The 19,714-nt window shown below is 41.3% G+C and overlaps 1 protein-coding gene across 1 annotated transcript in view; it reads left to right on the top strand.

Annotated features, from left to right (window-relative positions):
* Positions 1–19,714, top strand: part of UFL1 (UFM1 specific ligase 1) — a 54,681-nt gene that overhangs the window by 30,142 nt on the left and 4,825 nt on the right. Inside the window, exons 10-17 of the mRNA XM_066608264.1 lie at positions 1,228–1,407; positions 4,835–4,952; positions 8,311–8,433; positions 9,051–9,171; positions 12,296–12,462; positions 13,468–13,598; positions 15,748–15,828; positions 18,228–18,313. Of these exons, the coding sequence (XP_066464361.1) occupies positions 1,228–1,407; positions 4,835–4,952; positions 8,311–8,433; positions 9,051–9,171; positions 12,296–12,462; positions 13,468–13,598; positions 15,748–15,828; positions 18,228–18,313 (1,007 nt within the window). The remainder of the gene's footprint in view (positions 1–1,227; positions 1,408–4,834; positions 4,953–8,310; positions 8,434–9,050; positions 9,172–12,295; positions 12,463–13,467; positions 13,599–15,747; positions 15,829–18,227; positions 18,314–19,714) is intronic.

Genomic DNA, 19,714 nt, shown 5'->3' with positions numbered 1-19,714 from the left:
AGTGGCATTTTCACATACAGTCTGAGATAAATCTCTCTCCTATCTGCCTATACACTGAGAGGAATCTATCTGATCTGTGTGTTATGAGCAGTGTGTGAGAGGTGGACATTCTGTGTAGTGGCATTTTCACATAGTCTAAGGAAAATCTCTCTTCTATCTGGTGAACATATTTTTTTCCTCTGTATCTCTGAAGTAACCACGACTTCATAAGATTTTCCGTGTGGACACCAGATAAACACCAGTACCAAATTAACTCGGGTGAAGCTGGGCATATCAGCTTATAATTCAACATACAAAATACAGTATATATGAGACCCAGAGTTCTTTTAATACAAGTACATAGTTTAGACCACTGGAGGCCTGAGTTTTCAACTCCAGTAGCCAGAAAGCTTTCCTAGTTAAAAGCTTTTTAATTCAATCACCTTCTTTCTTTGAAAGGTTCAATTTTTCAGAAGTGATAACTCGTAAGACATGAGTGGTGTTGTCAGAAAATGTCTGGAGAAACCATAGAGACTGCGTTTTTAGAAAATCCTTCTTAGTTGCAGAGCCAGAGATGTATTTCATAAGCCGCACCTCCAATTATAAGAAGTGCAGCCTACAAATTGTACTCCACATGTGCTGCATTCCAATAAATAACCCACAGGTGTTCTACTGCAGCGCATAGAAGATCTTGTCTGGTAGGACATGCTAGTCGTCTTAGATGTGAGGGTAGTGGTGTTGTCCATATATTTGCAGAGGCCTCATCTATTTATTTTTTTTTTCTTCCTACATCAATGGGAACCTTAGTGCAGGAGCCAGCCAGTCAGTCTTTAACTTAAGTGTAATGTATAGGCCAGGAAAACAATTTTATCTAAAGATGAGCCCCGCATATACACACATCAATAGCCTGATTGCAGGAGGGAGTCCTGGTGTGACATGTGTATATAATTATGTAGAATTTACAATTTCTTTAGATTGAATGCTTAAAATAGGCTGTGAAAAGTGTGTGTGTGTTTATTTATTTTTTTGCAGTTCCTTATTTTGTTTGCTTGAATAGCAATAAAGATGGTGACGAGTTCACACACCATCTTCTTTCCGGTGTTTTTTTGCATCTGTAATACAAAGGTATATCTCAGACTGAGCACGGGTCTCCTTACCAAAGCTCTGAGCAACTGGCTTATTACTTGTAAGGTGGGAAGCTTATTCATATATTTGACCTACTTTTTTCTTCTTGATTTGTTTTCCTAGCCGTTGTTACCAAGCTGCTTTTCTTTGGAAGATGTCTCAATCTTACTTCAGCAAGTCATGAGAACATTGAATAAAAACTCTTCTGCTTGTGTCTTTGGAGACAATATTGTTGTCAGTGAAAAGTTTATAAATGAATGTGCAAATATTTTTAATGATCTTATGCAACACAAAGCTGAAAAGGTATGAATGATTTTAGTCACAAATTTCTATTAATTTTTTAAAATCAATCAACTTTTGACTTGGGCCGCCTGCACACAGCAGAGCCGGATTCCGTATGCGGGAGCCCGCAGTGTAATCTGGATCTATCAAAGCCGGCAACCGCACGCAACTGTTTTTTTTTTTTCTGTACTGCGGATGGTCCGGACAGAAGCAGTTCATGCAGAGCCCGCACAAAAATGAAGCATAATTTTTTTTTTTCCTTCCCCCGCGAGCGGAAACCGGAATTGATCTCTACTCCTGTACAGGAAGCAGCTGTTCTCCATAGGCTGTAACAAATGGAATTTGATGTGGATTCATGGTGCAAGCGCCGACCGTGGATTCCGCAATACAATTCCCACCCCCCCATCCTGTGTGCAGCCGGCCTTAAAGGGATTTTACGGTCTTCTGCTAGTGTTTTTGTTGTGGGATAACAAGTTTATGCAATTTTACATATAGTTTGCTTATCAGATGATCATGATTTTCAAGATCCCTGCTTGCAATCACTGTCTTACTAACGTTATTGTGCTGAAAATCTGTCCTGGTCAAGTTGTGCTTAGACAGAAGAATGTAGACTATTAACTGTACATGACATTTTCAATTTGCTGATTGCATCTTGAAAAGCACAAAGAATTGATGCTAAAATGCGTTTTATAATATTTTCATTACACATAAGATTTTTTTTTTTTTTTCTCTAACTGGAAATTCCATTTAAAGAGGATGTCTGGTTGTAAACCTCAGGATAGGTCATTGATAGACAACCACTGATCTACGAACAACTGGGAACCCCACCGACTTGATCTGATTTCTTCACTGCAGTGGCCGGGCTTGTTCCCATTGAAAGGAATGGGTGTAATACCAAGCCATTGCAGCAGGAATGGAGCTGTTCATTTTCCTGCACACATCAGGTCAGTGCCACAGCCCAGAAAATGGCTGATCGGCAGGGGTTCATTCCTAAGGAATAGGCCATCAATAGTGTGCAACTGGACAACCCTTTTTTAAATGTAAATATTATGCTTTTAATTAACTATAAACCTCAAAAGAGACTCCTACATGAGGTACAGGAATTTGGTTCTTACACAGTTTTCATACTAGTGTTTAATGTTTTAACTACGCGTCCATTGTATACAACAGTGAATATTTCAGCTTTCGAGCAGTGCAACAAATATAACTGACAACCACAGAAAAATAATTGCTAATGACTTCACACGATAATACCCTTCCCGCCACAGGGCGTAACTGTACGTCCTGGCTCCCTGGTACTTAACACAGCAGGACGTACATTTACGCCCTGCGGATAGCGCAAGATCAGAAGCGGGAGCCTTTGTCACTGATAGCCAGCCTCCCACTGCAACAGCAAGGGTGCATTAGGACAGACCCCCTCCCCCACTGTTAACCCCTTCCCTGCCGCGATCTACGTGGAAAAATAAAAAAGTTATAGGACTTTGAATACAGCGAATTAAAAAAAAATATCAAAAAAAGGGTTTATATTGCGGAAAAGTGGAAAAAAGCTAAGAAATATAGATACGAATTTTGGTATCGTTGTAATTTTACCGACCCGCAGAAAAAATGTATTGTCATGATCAATGCTGTAAAAAAAAAAAAAAAAAAAAATCTATGGCAGAATTGATGTGTTTTCTCCCCCTGCTACCATAAAAAAATTAATAAAAGTTTTATAATATAGTCTATGTACCCAAAACCTGGCACCAATACAAACTACAGTTCGCCACGCAAAAAGCAAACCCTTATACGGCCGTGTCGATGGAAAAATAAAAAAGTTACGGCTTTTGAAAAATGGAGATGACAATCTGCCAAAAATCGTTGCGTCCTTATGCCCAAAATAGGCCATGTCCTTAAGGGGTCCAAGGGGCTGTACCAAAATAAATTTTCTGCACCTATCTATAAGATAGTGAGAAAATCAGTGTGCTGGAGGCCTTATTGCTGAGCGCCGTACTAATCCCGACAATGGGCGTCCCGTGTCACCTTTCTTCCTCATTGCTGGCTTACTGCACCCCCTGCAGATGGAATGGTGCAATGGCCGTGCATGCATGGTGCTGCCTTTATTTTCAATAGAGTTGCTGGTAATAGCTGAGTAGAAGTGCTCGACTATTTGCGTCAGCCCCATTGAAATGAATGGAGCAATGTGCAGCCATTTACTTTTTACAGTATTGTGCATTAAGCTTCAGGAACAGTGTAAAGTTTTCAGGTTATCAAGGGACTAAATTGCAATTTATTGTCCTCATGTCAACGGGGCTAGCTGCATAGGTTTGCTGCCCTGGCCCAGCTGACTCTATTGCATCGTTTCTGCTCATATTATTTGCCGTTTCCCTGCACCGCTCTCTTTAGTGAGCGTTCCCCACCAGTCCTTGTCGCTCAGATTCAGTGTTGCCCGGCAGTGGCTGGTGGAGACCATCCGATGGACACTTTCCAAGCACCAGCTGTTGAATCTAAGGACATCGAGAACGTGGGTGAGAATAAACAAAAGAAAGGCTATGATGGTGTCAGCAGGGCCACAGCTGCAGAGGTATGCAGCAGGCCTTGCTAACCTAAAGATGTGACAGGTCTTTAAAGTGCCCCCTTGATCCTGGACTAACAAAGGTGGCCGCACCGCATGTCTGATTACCTGATGCACCCTGTGTATTAGTATACATCATTAGTATAAGACACTGCAACTTCTATGATTAACCAGTGTTGTCCACATGAGCAGTGCTGGTCGGTCAGAGCAGCATGTAGTATGTAAGGCTACCAATGCATACTATACACAGTGCGCCTCAGGTAGTCAAAAATGTACGTATTTAACAGCTGAGCATGAGCTAAAACAAAACCAAAGACAGCATACTCTCCTGTCTTTCACCCCCAGTACACAGCTGAGTGGCTCCTGTAACTCCCGTCCCTGGCACAGACCACCAACGAATGTCAGGTGACTACCGCAGCCACTCGGAGGCCACCATGTTACCATGCCAAACTCCTCGCACCATGGTGCCCAGGATGTGAGTGCTAATGCCAGGAGTTTGTATGGTGACACTGTTGGCTCTGGTCACATCAGTCACCTCCCTTCTGGGACTGGGCTATGGGAGCTGCTCAGTTGTGTCCAAGGGGCCAGAAGATAAATAAACATGCTGTCGTGTGTGTGGTTTTTGTGATGAGACACCTTTTTTTTATATTTCTATATACTGATTTGGAACAATTCTCATAAAAGCACCCATTGACTTGCAAAAGGTGGTATTTGTAAGGAGGGATTCAACCTAATAGGAAGACTAGAGAGCAGTAGACTTGAAAACCTTGCAGCGCGGTTTCTGAGAATCTAGACTCTGGGTACAGGAGCGCATTACAACGTGGATACAATATTGTTCAGAAATGCCTAAACCTGATATCATAATGACTGTAGTGACTTTCCAGTTTTATTTTCCAGGAGATGAAGAAGAACCCTGTATTTCTGGTAACGGAAGAAGATCTTAAACAAGCCTCTGTTTTGGAAAATGCAGTAAGCAAGAAAGAGAAAAAGGATGAGAGACGGAAGAAAGCCACAGGTTACTATCTTATTTCTGGAGTGTCACACTGCTTGCAGCCTGGTGTAATGCTTTATTCAGGGGTATCGGCGTGCGCCATATCAAGACTCCCAATGCTTCGTGTGTGAAGCTGTGGGATGTTAGGTACTTGTCGTTACACCTACAAGTGCATAACATAAGTGTGTTTTGGTTTTTTTTGCTTTGTTTTTGTTTCTTTTTCTTTTAAAGAGGTATAAGTAGTGTTTTTGACCTGGAATAAATTAGATGCCACAGATAAACTAACCAATTTGGATGCAAATGTAGAACTCTTCAAATCGTCTGGTTGTATCAGGAAAATGTATCATCGGGAGGTTCAAATAATTTCAGCGTGAGACTGGTTCAATCAGGACTGCAATTAAAATAAGTGGTTCTGATATGGAGGCGTTTGCTACTGCCAGGCTTTTGCTTCTAATGGATATGCCTAAAATAGGGCATTTCATATTTCATTGAATTTAAGCCCATTCCCAGTTACAATTTAAATGGATTGTAAAGAATGTTCTTTTAAGCTAGTGATCAATTTGATAGAATGTGTCAAAGATCATACATTTTTTTATTTTTATTTTTGAGCTTCTTTGCTCTCGTGTGTATCCATATCATAAATACCCTGTAGTAAATGAATGATTTCTGTGGATAAAATAATTGCTATTTAGTAGCTTAGAAGTGTGCAGCAGTGACTTCAGTTGTTTAATACAGGCATTGGCCAGGAGTTTTGTAAGTAGGTTGTTGCCTATGCATCTCCCACCACTTGTTGTAAACTTCAGGCACTTGAGCTGTGGGCTTCAGACGTACAGCATCCGGATCTTCAGGATAAAAGACATATGAAGGGAAAGCGTGGCAACAGAAAAAAAGAGAAAATGCCCATTAGACCTACAACCACTGAATTTCTCTCCTATTTCATGTTTTGGGGAGAAGGAATATTGGAGTATTGTAATAGCTCTTGTATGTTCTACAGGACTTCAGAAGAGAAGGGTTCAGGGATTCTGATTGCAGGCCATTTCATAATGAGATAACAAAGTGGCCAGGCAGTAGGAAGAGCTAGAGGTATAAAGGAGGAGGTTGTGATCCCACTCTGTAGATCTCTGCTGAGACCACATCTGGAATATAGTGTTCAATTCTGGAGAACACTTCTAGAAATACATTGATAAAATAGAAGAAAGACTGGCTACAAAAATGGTGAAGAACTCAAGAACAAAACTATGACAAAAAACATAAAGCACTTTTGGCCTGGATTAAGGACCGGAGAGAGGGGACATGATCGAAGCTTTTATATATGTCAAATGTATAATTAAGGTTCAGGAGGAAAGTGTTACGAAACTTAACCCTAGAAAAAGGGGGCACAATCTGAGATTATTGGGGGAAGATCAGAAACCACGTCAGAAAATATTTTTCTGAAAGACTAGTAGATACGTGGAACAAACTTGCAGCAGATGTGGTTGATATTCAACAATAAAAGCATTCCTGGGATAAGCATAGATGTATCCTAAGACCGGAACAAAAAGGTAATTACATAAGGGCTGACTAGATGGATGACGGGGTATTTTTCTGCCGTGTGTGTGCGTGTGCGTGTGTTAGTTAATGGGCTCTCCTCTCATAAGGTGAAATTTAAAGTGCCAAGGGCGGGATTAGGTATACACTGAATGGCCACCGTATTAGACACCCATTTAGTAGCCTGTTGGACCTCATTCAGCTTTCAGAACTGTAGAAATGTCACTAGCTGTTGAAACCTCTCTGCAGGAAAATTGGCTCTCGCAAACAGGATACCTTCTTATGCAAATTAGATGGAGTTACTGACAAGCTTTGAACACCTGACAAGAAGAGTTCATTGATTCACACTGTTTGCGTCAAATTCTGACCCTGACATTCATCTGACTAAACAATTATTCCACTGCTCAGCTATCCCATTTTTCAATTTGTTTTTTTTAAACACCGCAATGGCTCTTGACCTGGTCATATGATGGTCTAGTATATCAGTGGTATGGAACACTAAGATGTGCTTTCGGACATGTTTACTTGACTCTGCACTGTTTGTTCTTCAGAACAATTCGTGGAATCTTCTTCTGACCCCTTCCGTTGACAAGTTGTTTATGTCCACAGGATCCCCATTTGCTTGATGCTTTCCCTCTATCAAACCTTCTCCATATACTCAACACCTTTGCACAAGAACCCCCCCCCCCCCCATCCCAATCAAGATCAGTAGCTTTTAAAATACTGGCATCAGCTTGTCTAGAACCGATAACCAGGCCTCCTTAGAAGATGATCAGCTCAATTTTCCCATTCTCATGTGGATTCACACTGAAACTGGTCCATAGAAAACGGTCACTTGATGTTATTCTGCACTTTGGTGTCTTGTGTCTAATTTTCATACAGGGAAGCGCCAGTCGTAAAAGGACCGGTATTTCTAGTACAGCTGAGTTAATAGAGCCTAAAAGAAAGAATCCAGGTTTTCATCAGACTGGTCTCTTTCTATCCTTTCATTAACTATCAATATTCTTGGCCATTAGATTACTCACATAGTAGTAATAGTTTAAAAAAAAAAACAAACACCTTTTTAAAAGGTTAAAACAGTATTTTAAGAAACTAATAGAGATGAGCCAGCATATTCGCTAAGGGCAATTACTCGATCGAGCATTGCCCTTAGCGAGTACCTGCCCGCTCGGAAGAAAAGATTCGGCTCCCGGAGCGGGTGACAGGTGAGTTGCGGTAGTGAGCAGTATGGTTTCCATGTAGAGCCTTTGAGAAACCTGTCCAAGAGTGTAACTAGGTTGAGTTGATAAGATTTGAGAGGAGGGTGTTGAGCCGTGGATGGGGCAATGTTTTTGTCAGGCTAAGGCCTCCTGTCCACAGACTGGTTGGATTCCGTATGTGGTAGCCTGCAGCCCAATCGGACCCTGCCTGCCGCCGACCCTGTGGGTGTGGGGGGGGGGGGGGGTGTCTGCATTGTCAACTGACTTCAATGGAATCTATCTGCACAGAATCTGCAGTAGAATGAAGCATGCTGCGATTTGTTTTCCGCATGTGGAATCCAGAAAACAAATCTGCAGGTGTAGATTGAAGTGCGGACGCCCCTGCTTCCCTATGGGTGGCTTGAACTGCGGATCTTCCGCGCAAGTCCGCAAATCATATCCGCTCGTGGATATTGGTCCTTAGAGGAGCAAACAGTGTGTTGTTGGGCTCGGGTCTCTTCAACCCAACCTGGTTACATTCTACAACAGTTTTTTTTCACAGATGGCAGCCATTTTATTAGTTTCCTAGACAACCCCCTTTAACTGATGTGCCACTGTAGATTGTGCCCATCAGCTACTCAATGAGCTCCTTCATGACAACTTCCTTTGTACTCCAGAGGGCAGTGGAAGCACCAGAGGAGGTGGCTGTAGCAATGCTAGAGAGATAAAGATAAAAAAGACAAAGAAGAAAACAAAGAAGGATGAAGACAGCGATGAGGAGTCCCAAACTACTAGCACAGGTATGTTACGTGTCCTGTATTTGCAGCGTATTGAGACTTGGGAATCATACTGAAGTATTGCTGGACTTTGTTCAAGATAAGTTACTTGTTTAAAATGTATACATGCATTTAAAGGGGTTATCCCACTGCAAGCACCTAGCCATATATGATTGTTGGGGGCGCCACAGCTAGGATTTCCACAAGGCACTAGAACATTTGAATGGCATAGTGGTCACATGTGGCCTGCCACTCTATTTGGGGTCTGTTACTTGGCTATCCCAGGCAGTCATATAGACTTTGAATAGCGCAGCAGGCATATGCATGACCACTGCTCCATTCATATACCTCTGTAAGGGGGGCTCAGGATCTTGTGATCATAGGGGTCTCAACAATGGAGTTCCCAGTTATCATACATTTATCACCTATCTGGTAGATAGCTGATAAATGTATTAGTGGGAAGGCTAAAATTACATACATTTTATACTAGTGTGCAAATCCTTTTGGGCAGGATACATATTACTTATGATTTATACAGAGTTATTAAGTACAGTGCCTCCTTCACAGCGTAATAAATTGATAAATCCTAGTAGAATGTAATACCTTAATATTATATTTTGTTTACTGCTGATTTTCCTCAGCTAAACCAAAGGTACGAGAGATCCCATTTATGTCCCTGGAAGAAATTCAAGATATTTTAAGAAAGCATGTTCCAGATGCTTCCGATGAGCTGGTCATTGAGCTCTCTGAAAACCTAATCCGGTCAGTCATTCAATTTGTTTTAGATCCCTTATCTGTATGCCTTGTTAAGACACTGTATAAAGGTACCTTTACACAGGGGGATAATTGCCCGCATAATCTCTGGGAACAGTGAATTTGGGCGACGCTTATCTCATGTACAAGCGGCCACCAACCGGACACTGAGTTAGCAGTCACTCATTTGTCGGAGTTGCTTGTTTTTTTACCTCATCTAACAACCAAGCGACTGTCGGGCTGTCTCAATAGGAATTGCTAAATCTTTGAGCTACTGCCGCTTTACTGTGAATGGAGGGGGGGTGTCTGGAAGAGATCTCTAACTGCTCAGCCTCCATTCACAGAACAACTCTCACTCCTCTGTAAAAGCATAGGAGCAATAGTCGCTGGGACAGCTGTGCCGTCATCCCATGTAAAGGTACCTTAACACAATCTATAGAGGGTTTGATGGTTTTAAAAAAAAAATGCTTTTTTATCTTTTATGTTCAGTGCAGCTAGAATGAATTGCAACTCTTCATTATTTTTGCTAAGGGTTAGAGTGTTAGAATCCTTTACCTGCCAGTTAAGAGGAAGATGGTTTAGCGACAACAAGAATATTGGGACACATTTAGAAAAATATAGCAACTTTTTTTTGCCCCAGTTTTATTAATAGGGTTGTGTGCCTTTTACTCAAATTGCAGAAATGCCATAAACCGACATGGACTAGCATAAGAAACACTTAAGACACTATGTTGCACCTGCTCCTAACATGATCATCAGAAACTGACAGTGTACTACACATGCTGAAAGTTGTAGTTTTCTAGCACACTTGTGTGTATTCCTGTGCCTAAGAGTATGCAGCCACCACCATCTTCAGAAGCAATGGATGCCCTACGGTTTCTTTACATGCAATACTCATGAGCACCTAGGATAAAATAACCTAGGGAGCATCTTGGAATGTCTTATGCCCTTACACGTGTGTGCTGCATTTCTGAAATTCCCGCTGAAAGCGGACCACCTCTTTTAAACATTGCACAACTATCTATATGACATTACATCAAGCCTAGCAAGTTAAACAGATAAATTCAGTATACTTTTAAATACTATGTTTCCCCACTGTCTTATATTAATGCTTGCCCCAAAAGAGGCACAGTGTCATATATGAAGAGTGGAGGTGTGGGGCTTATACTCACCTGACCCGCTTCGCGCTGGTCTCTGGTGCTGCGCCAGGCTTCTGTGTCCTCCGTGCTGACATATTACACTTTCTGGTGACAGGGCTTTGAATACCCCGCCTCTAGCAAGCGAGTGCTGTGAGTGGATCATGAGCACCGCTGGTTCAGCCAATCAGAGCCGGCGCTTGATCAACCAATTGCAGCCATTCAGTGCTGTTATTTACTGAATGGCTGTGAATGATCGAACGCCGGCTCTGATGGGCTGCCGGTCAATCCAGTTACGGCACTCGCTTGCTGGAGGCTGGGTATTCAAAGCACTGTCAACAGAAAGAGTAACCTGTCAGTGCAGAGGACACGGAAGCCTGACGCAGCGACAAAAACCATCACTAGGGACTTGGATGCCGTGGGCTAGGTGAGTATTGATGTTTTTTTGTTATCTTTTTTCAATGTGGTGTAGCTAGGTCTTATTTTCGGGGATGGTTTGTATTTCAAGCCTCTCCAAAATCATGGTAGGGCTTATTTTCAGGGAAACACAGTAGTTGTAACAAAACTATAAAAATAGTTTTTGGAATGAAATTGCAAAATAAAAGGTTGTCAAACAATGCTATGAGTTATATAGTCATCGATCACTGCATTAGGAAGCTGATGTGTGACATCTTGTGATCAGTGGTATTCAAGGAGGCGGCAGCATCAACGGTGTAAAGATAGTAAAAAAAGGGTTTTATTGCTCCATAAAATGGCGACGTTTCGACTTAATCTAAGTCTTTTTCAAGCCAGACTGGAACCTCTGCACTGAAGTGCATGTGTTAGGTGTGCTGCGGGATTTTCCTATTTCTATCTTGTGATCAGTAACGCATCACGATCTGCTCTCAGATAATGTGCTGACCTTTCATATATGTAGCAGATGGCAACATTTAGCAGTCAAGGGTAAATGTGGTAACTTGAATGACTTTGACTGAAGGCACATTGTTGGTCCCGGTATCAAGAGTGTACCAAGACTGGTTGAACCATGACAGAAAATCACTGTGGCAGGCTATTTGTGGTTTATCGTAAAAGCGAGCGGTAGGTGGCCTGTCTCGTATCTCAGCAATGACCTGCCGCAGTGGAACAACTGACCCATCAGTACAACTCTGCGGAAGTTAGACACATTTCCACAGTGACTATGCAGAGTTAGGGATGAGACCCCTGCTGATCGCTGAAGTGAAGGGGCTACAGCTCTCACCCGAGCGCTTTGCCCCTTTTGGCTCTCTCTGTTGCCTGTCTGCTCCTCTTAGCAGCTGAAGAGGTCTTTGCATCCGTCTTCAGCTGCCAAAAGAAGCCAACGGGTAACCAAGATAGCCAAGGGAGCACATTGAGCTTTGCAGCCCCTTCGCTTGTGTCCAGAAGGAGTCTCAGCATTCTGACCCTCACTGATAAAAACTTTTGATGTGTTGCTCTGACTTGTCAAAGGTTTTTAAAAAGTGCTATTAATTTTTTTAAATGTTGCTGTATTCCTTAAGTGCAAACCAATCACATCCATGTCTGTGCCTTGTCATAAGTATGTGTGTCATACGTGTGTATAAATATGCATGCCTCTTCGGATCTATTTAATTTAAGCCTGAAGAAGAGCCCTGCGTTGGTTCGGAAGCTCACATTGTCATGTATTTTTGTTAGCCATGAAAAGGTATCCTATCTACAAGGTTACGTGGTTTCTCTTGCTGGGAGCAATCCTCTTTTTAAATATACACAGTGGCGATCCTATATGGTTATACGAGTCAGAGAGGGCCAACTAGCTATAATAAGTACAACACTAATGGAATTATTTAAAATGCTCAGTTTTATATTTGGGTGGAGTAATAGATTGCAACAATTTGTAGAGATGGCAGATACAGAATACGTAAAAAAAATATTTAAAATAGTCTTTTAAAAAGACTATCCAAAAAGGACATCTCTTTAAAATCTATTCTGATATAAGCTTTGATTTGGAACATAATGCTTTGCAGAACTCTTACTAAAAGTTACCAAGAGGTGGTGCGTTCTGTTTTCATGTCCTCAACATCATCCACATCAGGAATCAGCAGGAAACAAACCATGAGAGACTTCCAGGAAGAAGTGTCCACTCTTTATAACAATATTCGTTTGTTTGAAAAGGGGATAAAACTCTTTACAGGTATGTTAATTCTTTTCATTCAACACTGTCTGGATCTAAATTATAATGACTGTTTCCTTTGCACCCGAAAGTTGTTTCACGCATGAAAGATATATTCCCACTAGAGGGCGCATCTACTTTCATGAGTAATGTCACAATCAAGCAATACTGTAGACTGTTTAACCAGTATAGATTTGGGCAAGGGCTTTGTTTAGTCAGGTTCATTGTTGTCATGTATAACTTATGTGACTTTAAATTAAGCAATCTAAAAATGCCTACATTGTACCTGCTCAGAATGTGTTTACATCCAAAATGCAGGCAATATATGTTACATATTTTTGTTTATAGAGATATTAGCATATTTTTGTTCGGTTATGGTTTATTAACATTATTCAGTGGGTCTGTCTGATTATAATGATACCAAATTTTAGATAGTTTTTATATTTTTAAAAAGTTGTAAAAAAATAATGAATATATGAACGTGTCTGCTCAAATCAATGTTCTCATATATTAGTATATTCTGTATTCCAGTAGAGTATACTTTCATAGGTATCCTATTAAGGCCTGGGAGTCTTGATGGGACCCAGGCTGACATGGCAACCCATTGGCACCCTGCTAACGTGTTGGGAGGGTGTGCAGTGGTGCTTCCTCCAGGGGGCTCCCTCTCGCCTGCTAACTGCTTACACACCACTGTCAGCATTGACTGCAGTTGTTGGTGACTGTCAGCTGTATGCTAGTTAGTATGGACTGTACTTGGCTCCTGCTCCGTCCCCTGACAGCCGATGCCTATGATGATGCATTCTTATGGATCTTTAAAGGCAAGAGAATTAGTGAATGTGGATGGAATATCCCTATTACTTCAAGGGTGTGATGATCATGATGTGTCAACCCACAGAGGTAGAAAGTGCATTCTTAAACTACAGCAGAATCCTATTTACAGTAGTTTCTTGATGTGAAACACTATGCTAAATCGGTCTATAATTCTTAAATTGTTTTGTACATAAATTGGAATTCCTTGTTGTGCAGATGAAACTCAAAGTAATCTCGCAAAGCATTTGCTGAAGACTGTGTGCACCGATATTACCAATCTCATCTTCAATTTCCTGGCTGGTGATATAATGATGGCTGTGGAAGACTATTCAGCAATTACTAATGAGGTACTCTCTCTGTCTTAGATGTACTTGTTATCCTAAAATAATACAAAAGTTTGGGAGGGAACTCAAAGGGGGCTTCTCTAACTTTTTGTAAGAAAACAAGAAGCCCCAGAGTGATAGGGGGTATACGACTAGACGACAGAGAGAACGGGGTGGTGTCCTAGTTAAACCTCATTAATCTAAGTTGTTCTAAAGGCCCATTTACACACAAGGATTCTCACTCAGAATTCATTCAAGCGAGTGAAAGTGAGTGATAATTGTTCAGTGTGAAACGAAAAAATCGTCTAACTTGTTGTTAGCAGTTGTTTAAGCTGACTTTTCAGTCAGCTTTAAAAACCTCGTTAGCTCGCTTGCATGTCGTTCCATGTGAATTCTTTAAGCTCAGCGCTTCCTATAGGAGGATGAAGCACTGAGTCAGAAGCGGACCAGAAGCCCACAAGTCTGCGGCAAGCCTTTCTGTTTGCAGGCTCTGCACGAGCGCTGACTACCTTAGTGGTGATGTCGGTGCTTGTGCAGTCGTCCAAACGACTGTCGGCCCATGTAAAGGGGCCATAACTCTAAGGTAATTTATAGTGGATCATGGTGCCACATAATGAAAAAGCTGTGTGCTGTCAAATAATTCTGGAATGTCACATTACTGACAATTATTGGTAATGATGGGTAGTAGTGTGGCGCATCGGGATGGGGGGTGTTGTGGTGGTGGCGGTTACTTTGCGATCCTCCAAAACGCCGGCGACCGACAAAATATTTTGCATACAACTTTAAATGACTGCTACTCCTGATTTGAGTAGGGAATGATGGTAGCTGTTGTCGTGACGCCAGTTCATAGCCAGGCCTGAGCCCACTACGGATAAAGTTTGTGTAAGGGGATTTGGTGATATTGGGGGCTGTAGTCCCTTACCCTGGAGGGAGGTGTAGTATTCAATGCCATACAAGTGGTCTTGGGTGAAAGGAAGTTCCAAGAGTCAGGTTAAGGGGTAAAACAATGGAACTCCTCTTTAGTCTTAATTTTCACTTCCGTTAGGCAGTTGACAAGTAGTAATAGATGTCCTTTCTGGAGTTTGAGGACTGGAGAAATATGTTTCTTTAAATAAATAATTTTTTTCTCTATTCTCAACTTTCTCTATCGTTCTTCTATAATCTTCTGTCTCTGTCCTTCCTCTCACAATCACCCCACTGTCTGCCACCCAGCCAATCCCTAAGCTGTTGCCATAAGGCAGAATGGCCAGTGGGGAGCTGGGTGACAGACAGCTAATGGGGGAACGGAGTGGTTGTCATGTAGATTGTGATTAACCGTTTATTCTCCAACCAACAAAATCTTAAATCATTAATGCATAAAACAGACTACTATCAAACATTATGTAGTGCCTACTCCAGGCCACTACAGTAGTGTGCAGAATTATTTTAGAAGGTGTGCATTACAGGACATTCAGTGCACTCTATTAAAGATGAGCAGTGACATTCCCGTCTCAGTCTGCCCCGTACTAACTGTATACAATCGTCTCTGCAATTATCAGTGTTCTAGCTGTGTAATGTAGGCCTGATATTCTGTCTGATCAACAAATCGTACCCCATTAGTGATAAATACACTCATCTCCACTTCTTACAGGCCATAATGCAGTCACTTCTCAGTCGGCTCAAACATGGCTAATGTAAGGGCTCTGTTCGCTTCCTTGAATGAATGAGCATTTTCACCCGTTTATGTTAACATAATGCTGGACACCTTTTGAGGAAGAAGAGACCATTACTTTCTTAAAGGGAATCTTTCACCTGGAGTTCTTGGGCTGCTGGCTGACGGCCTTCTTTTGGGCTGTCAATCAGTGGGGGTAGGGCAGGGTTAGCCTGACACTTATAAAAATGAGGACTACATCTTGAATCCTGCTGCAGCTTCTAAACACTAACTTTCATTAAATTAGTCTTCATGTATGATGAAGTAAGTGTCCAACACTGGATTTCTGTCTCCAGATCTGAGAGCAGCATAAAGTAATGACCGATTTTCTGCTGTGGAAATAAAGATACAAAAGATTTAGAAGTGATGGACACAATAACTCCTTATACATTAATCGCAATCTAAAAATAATCTAAAAATGGGGAAGAAGACTTGTGATTGCCATATCCAGATTTAAAATTCTGCTTTTATTTATTCTTTCAGGTTAGGAAAAAGATGTTGAACAAATTCCAGGAAGAAGCAAAAGGCCCCTTAACAAAGCTGAACAGTTCCTTGGCTGGCAAGGTAAATCTGGAATTCTTTCTTATCTGACACAATTTGCCGCATTTACTTTCTATTCAGTTTGTTTGAATAGATATCTTTCATAGATGATTTTACAAACCTTAGTATTTTTATTTAGTTTTTTTTATTAGTTTTTTTTACGGGCTTGTCCAGTTAGGATGATGAGGACACTGGGTAACTATGGATTTGGCTAAAACAGAGCATAATAGGCAACAATGAAAAGTACAGTATACTGCAAAACAAAATTATACAAAATATTATACATGTTCTCTTAGTGGGGGAAAAAAAATTAATTCTTTGTATTTTATTGAAAATGTATTATTTAAAAATAGGGTTTCAAAGCACCACTTAAATGTTTTTAAAAATTTTCAGTATATTATATGGTACATGATGCTGTTTAAAAAAATACAACTCATGTCAATGTTATGGTGGGGATGGAAAGCTGAACATAGCAGGTTCTTAGGGGAACTAAGGAAGTCTTGTTTCTGTGAAGTTTAAAGGAAATCCCTACCCAGATGAATATGCAGCTGCAGGAACTTTAGAAGCCTGCAATGTTGTCCATAGCGACATGGGAGAGAGAGAGAGCGCCAGTGGGTCTTTTTTATGAACCTTTGTTTTGGGCACATGCTAAGATATCCAAACAAGACAATAGTTGTGAAGAATCTGAAACAGCTGGCCTTGGCAATTAAAATGCCAAGACAGTTCATTAACAAAGCCGTAGACATCAAACAGTGGTATCTCAAGTGGGATCCATGACATGAGCAAGTGCTCATGAGGCCCACGTGGGCTAAACCAGGGGAGTTGTGTATGAGATTGTAAGTTCTTCACCCTAGAATTTTGTAATGAGATAGACTTTCCCATAAAGAATCCCTAGGTCACTACCCCAAATTGGCCTCTGCGTTTAACCCCTTTAGGATCAGGCTGGTTTCAGACGTTTTGATATATAATATGTATGGTTCTGGATTACAGGGCGCATACAGTGACTGTTTTTGTTGGCGTCGGCTTGGGGTTTTTTATGTATATATTTATTTCATTCTGTAAACTTTTTATCTGTGTCCCCTATGATGTGATATAAGACCTCTGGGGGACATTCACGTGCCTTAGTTTTTTTTTTGGGGGGGGGGGGGGGAGTTAAACTTTTCCACTGTAGCTGGGGCATCCATGGGACAGGTCGGCCTGCTTCTGCTTGATTGCAAATGCAGGGGCTTCAATCCTGTGCCGTATTTTAACTATCTGCCGAGATAAAAGCCCAGGACCAGGCGCCGTATATTTACCGCGCTTGGTCCTTAATGGGTTAATGCTATCAATGCATCTGAAAGAAATCGTAATCAGTCTGGCTCAGGTCAGAGCAAGTGTATTCATAGCATTAGGTCAGGGTAAGTAGAGTTCAAGGTCTGAATGGGCAGCAGACAAAAGACATGATTAGAAGATAAGGCAAGTCAATGCCAAGAATGGAAATCTAAGGAACACCATTGTAGCTAACCAGTACACTATACACCTTTTATTGCTGAGGCACAGCAAATGATCAGCTGCAGAAAGGATGCATTGCGGTGTGGTGGCCGTTTTAAGAAGTCGAAGTCAGTAGGCTTGTGAGTCTATGGGAGTGGAGTGGCGGGGAATGGAGGCCATGAGTGTGGCATAAGAGACCAGCAAAGTTAGGGCCAGCATCAGCGCCAGTCCACAGCAGTTGCAGCCATCCACAGGTCCTCCCTCACCAAAAAAGGATCACCACACGCAGTTTAATTATAATGTTCCGTTCCATACACCGCTTGGCTGTAGCACCCGGCAGATTGTGTTTCTTGAATTATTTTCCTTTATCGTCCCCTTTCTGGTGTGCAGCTATAAGTGATGGAGAGAAAAGAGGACAATTCAGAATGCACAAGCTGCTGTGCGCCACAGCTCTGCAGTGTGGGGAATTCAACTATAGTTAGAATTAAACTACGTGTTGTCAGAAAATAAGAGCAGCAGGACAGAAGAATCTGAAGGAGAACACAAGGACCTGTGGTGATGTAGAAGGACTTGAGGGAGCAAACAGGGGCCTGTGGGGATGCAGGGCCAATCAATCAGTTTTTATGTATGCAAGCTATAGTTCGGGCCTGTATAAATGTTCCTAACTTGTAGCTTTCCCCACATATAGCTGATCGCTAGAGATCCCAGTCAGGAGACGCAATGTGATCAGCTCATTGTAAAGGCACCCTTCTTACAAATAGGGGTTGCCTACAGTGAAGTACTCATTTATGTCACATGATCGTAGCAGAATTAGAAAATTAGTGTCAAAAATGTTTAGTGTCAGAATAATTTTTTTTTTTATGACTGTTTTGTGCAATAGCTGACAGAATGCTAATCTTCTATTTTTCTACTATCAAGTTCAAAATTGGTGGTTTGTATTTTTACCCCTGCAGAGTATAGAAGAATTTCTGTCTTACCTGGATGCAGCAGCTGATGCATGCGGCATTTTGGTTAAAAAAGGAGATAAGAAGAAAGAGAGGTATGTGTACACTTTTTTATTTATTTAATTCAAACTGCATTTCTTAAGTAATAAACTACATAAAATCTTTTCATCCCTTTTTAGACCTCAAATTCAACATGTCTTAATGGCTCTTTGACATGGGCCAACAGGCGTTTAACCCCTAAAGGACCAGGCTGTTTTGTACCTTAAGGACCCGACATTTTTTAGGGATTTTATTAATGTGGTAGTTTTACTGGCCAAATTTTTTTTTTCTTTCAGCTGGCAAAATTATTTTTGCTGCGTTTTTTTTTTTTTCAGTGACCTATAGGGTTTTTTTTTTTTTTTATGGTTTTTTTTCACTGACTTTTTTTTTTTCTCAGTTTTTTTAGTTTTATTGGGGGCAAAAAGCTAAAAAATGATTTAACATTTTTTTTAAATTTACTTTATTTTAGCGTAAATAAATTATGGGAACAGGTTCCTCATTTTGTTTTTGATGTTTTGATATATAATATGTATGGGTTTGCATCACAGGGCGCATATAGCGACCGTTTTGGTTGGCGTCGGCTTTGGGTCATTTTCTTTCTTATGTGTATATTGTTTAATAACTACTTATGTATGTAATTATTGTTTTTTTTACTATGTCCTCTATAACATTATATAAGACCTTTTTGGGGACATTTACATGCTTTTGGTTGTTTTTTTTTGTCATTTTTCCACTGTAGCTGGGGTATCCATAGGAGCATTAGTTACAGGGAAAAACATCCCCTGTTGTGGCAATCACTGGCAGAGCTGATCAGGGTCTGCTACAATCCTGTAGCTCTGCTGTAGCAGGGAATCCCAGGGGGGGTCACGTGATTCCCGGGCTTGTGTAGTGGAAGAAACGCTTCCACTTTTACTTTTTTGTACACGGTGCTCATTCAGCACTGTGTACCAAAGAAAGGAGGAGGCAGAAAGGGTTAAAACCCACTTCTCCCTCCTACTCCAGGTTATCAGCTGTGACCAACAACTGACAACCCGTCCTGCTTCTGATTGATTGCCGACGCAGAAGGCTTTAATCTCCGCTGTAATTTTACATACGGCTGGGCTTTAAGCCCAGGACCAAGCACCATAAATTTACAGTGCTTGATCCTTAATGGGTTAAACTAGCGCTGATGTCACCTTTTTAAGGTAGTCAGTGCTTGTGCACAACGTTTAGACTGAAAGACATCGCTTAGTTCTCGCTGGCTTCTTGCTCCTCGCTTCACCTTCTATGTGAAGCAGAGAGAGTGTTTACATATAATGAGAAGCCTGCAATAGTTTTCTAGCTGACAGTCAGTGATAAACAACCACAAACAAATAGCAAGAGGTTTTTCTTTTTTTTCGCCTTCACTGAGAGATTAATGCTCAAATTCATTCAAACAAATTGAGCGATAATCTTCACGTGTACATGGGCCATTGGGG

Source organism: Eleutherodactylus coqui, chromosome 1, assembly GCF_035609145.1.
Source record: "Eleutherodactylus coqui strain aEleCoq1 chromosome 1, aEleCoq1.hap1, whole genome shotgun sequence".
NCBI classification, from domain to species: Eukaryota; Metazoa; Chordata; class Amphibia; order Anura; family Eleutherodactylidae; genus Eleutherodactylus; species Eleutherodactylus coqui.
Note: the sequence above shows the minus strand (reverse complement) of the source record. Positions and strands in the feature narration are given on the sequence as shown.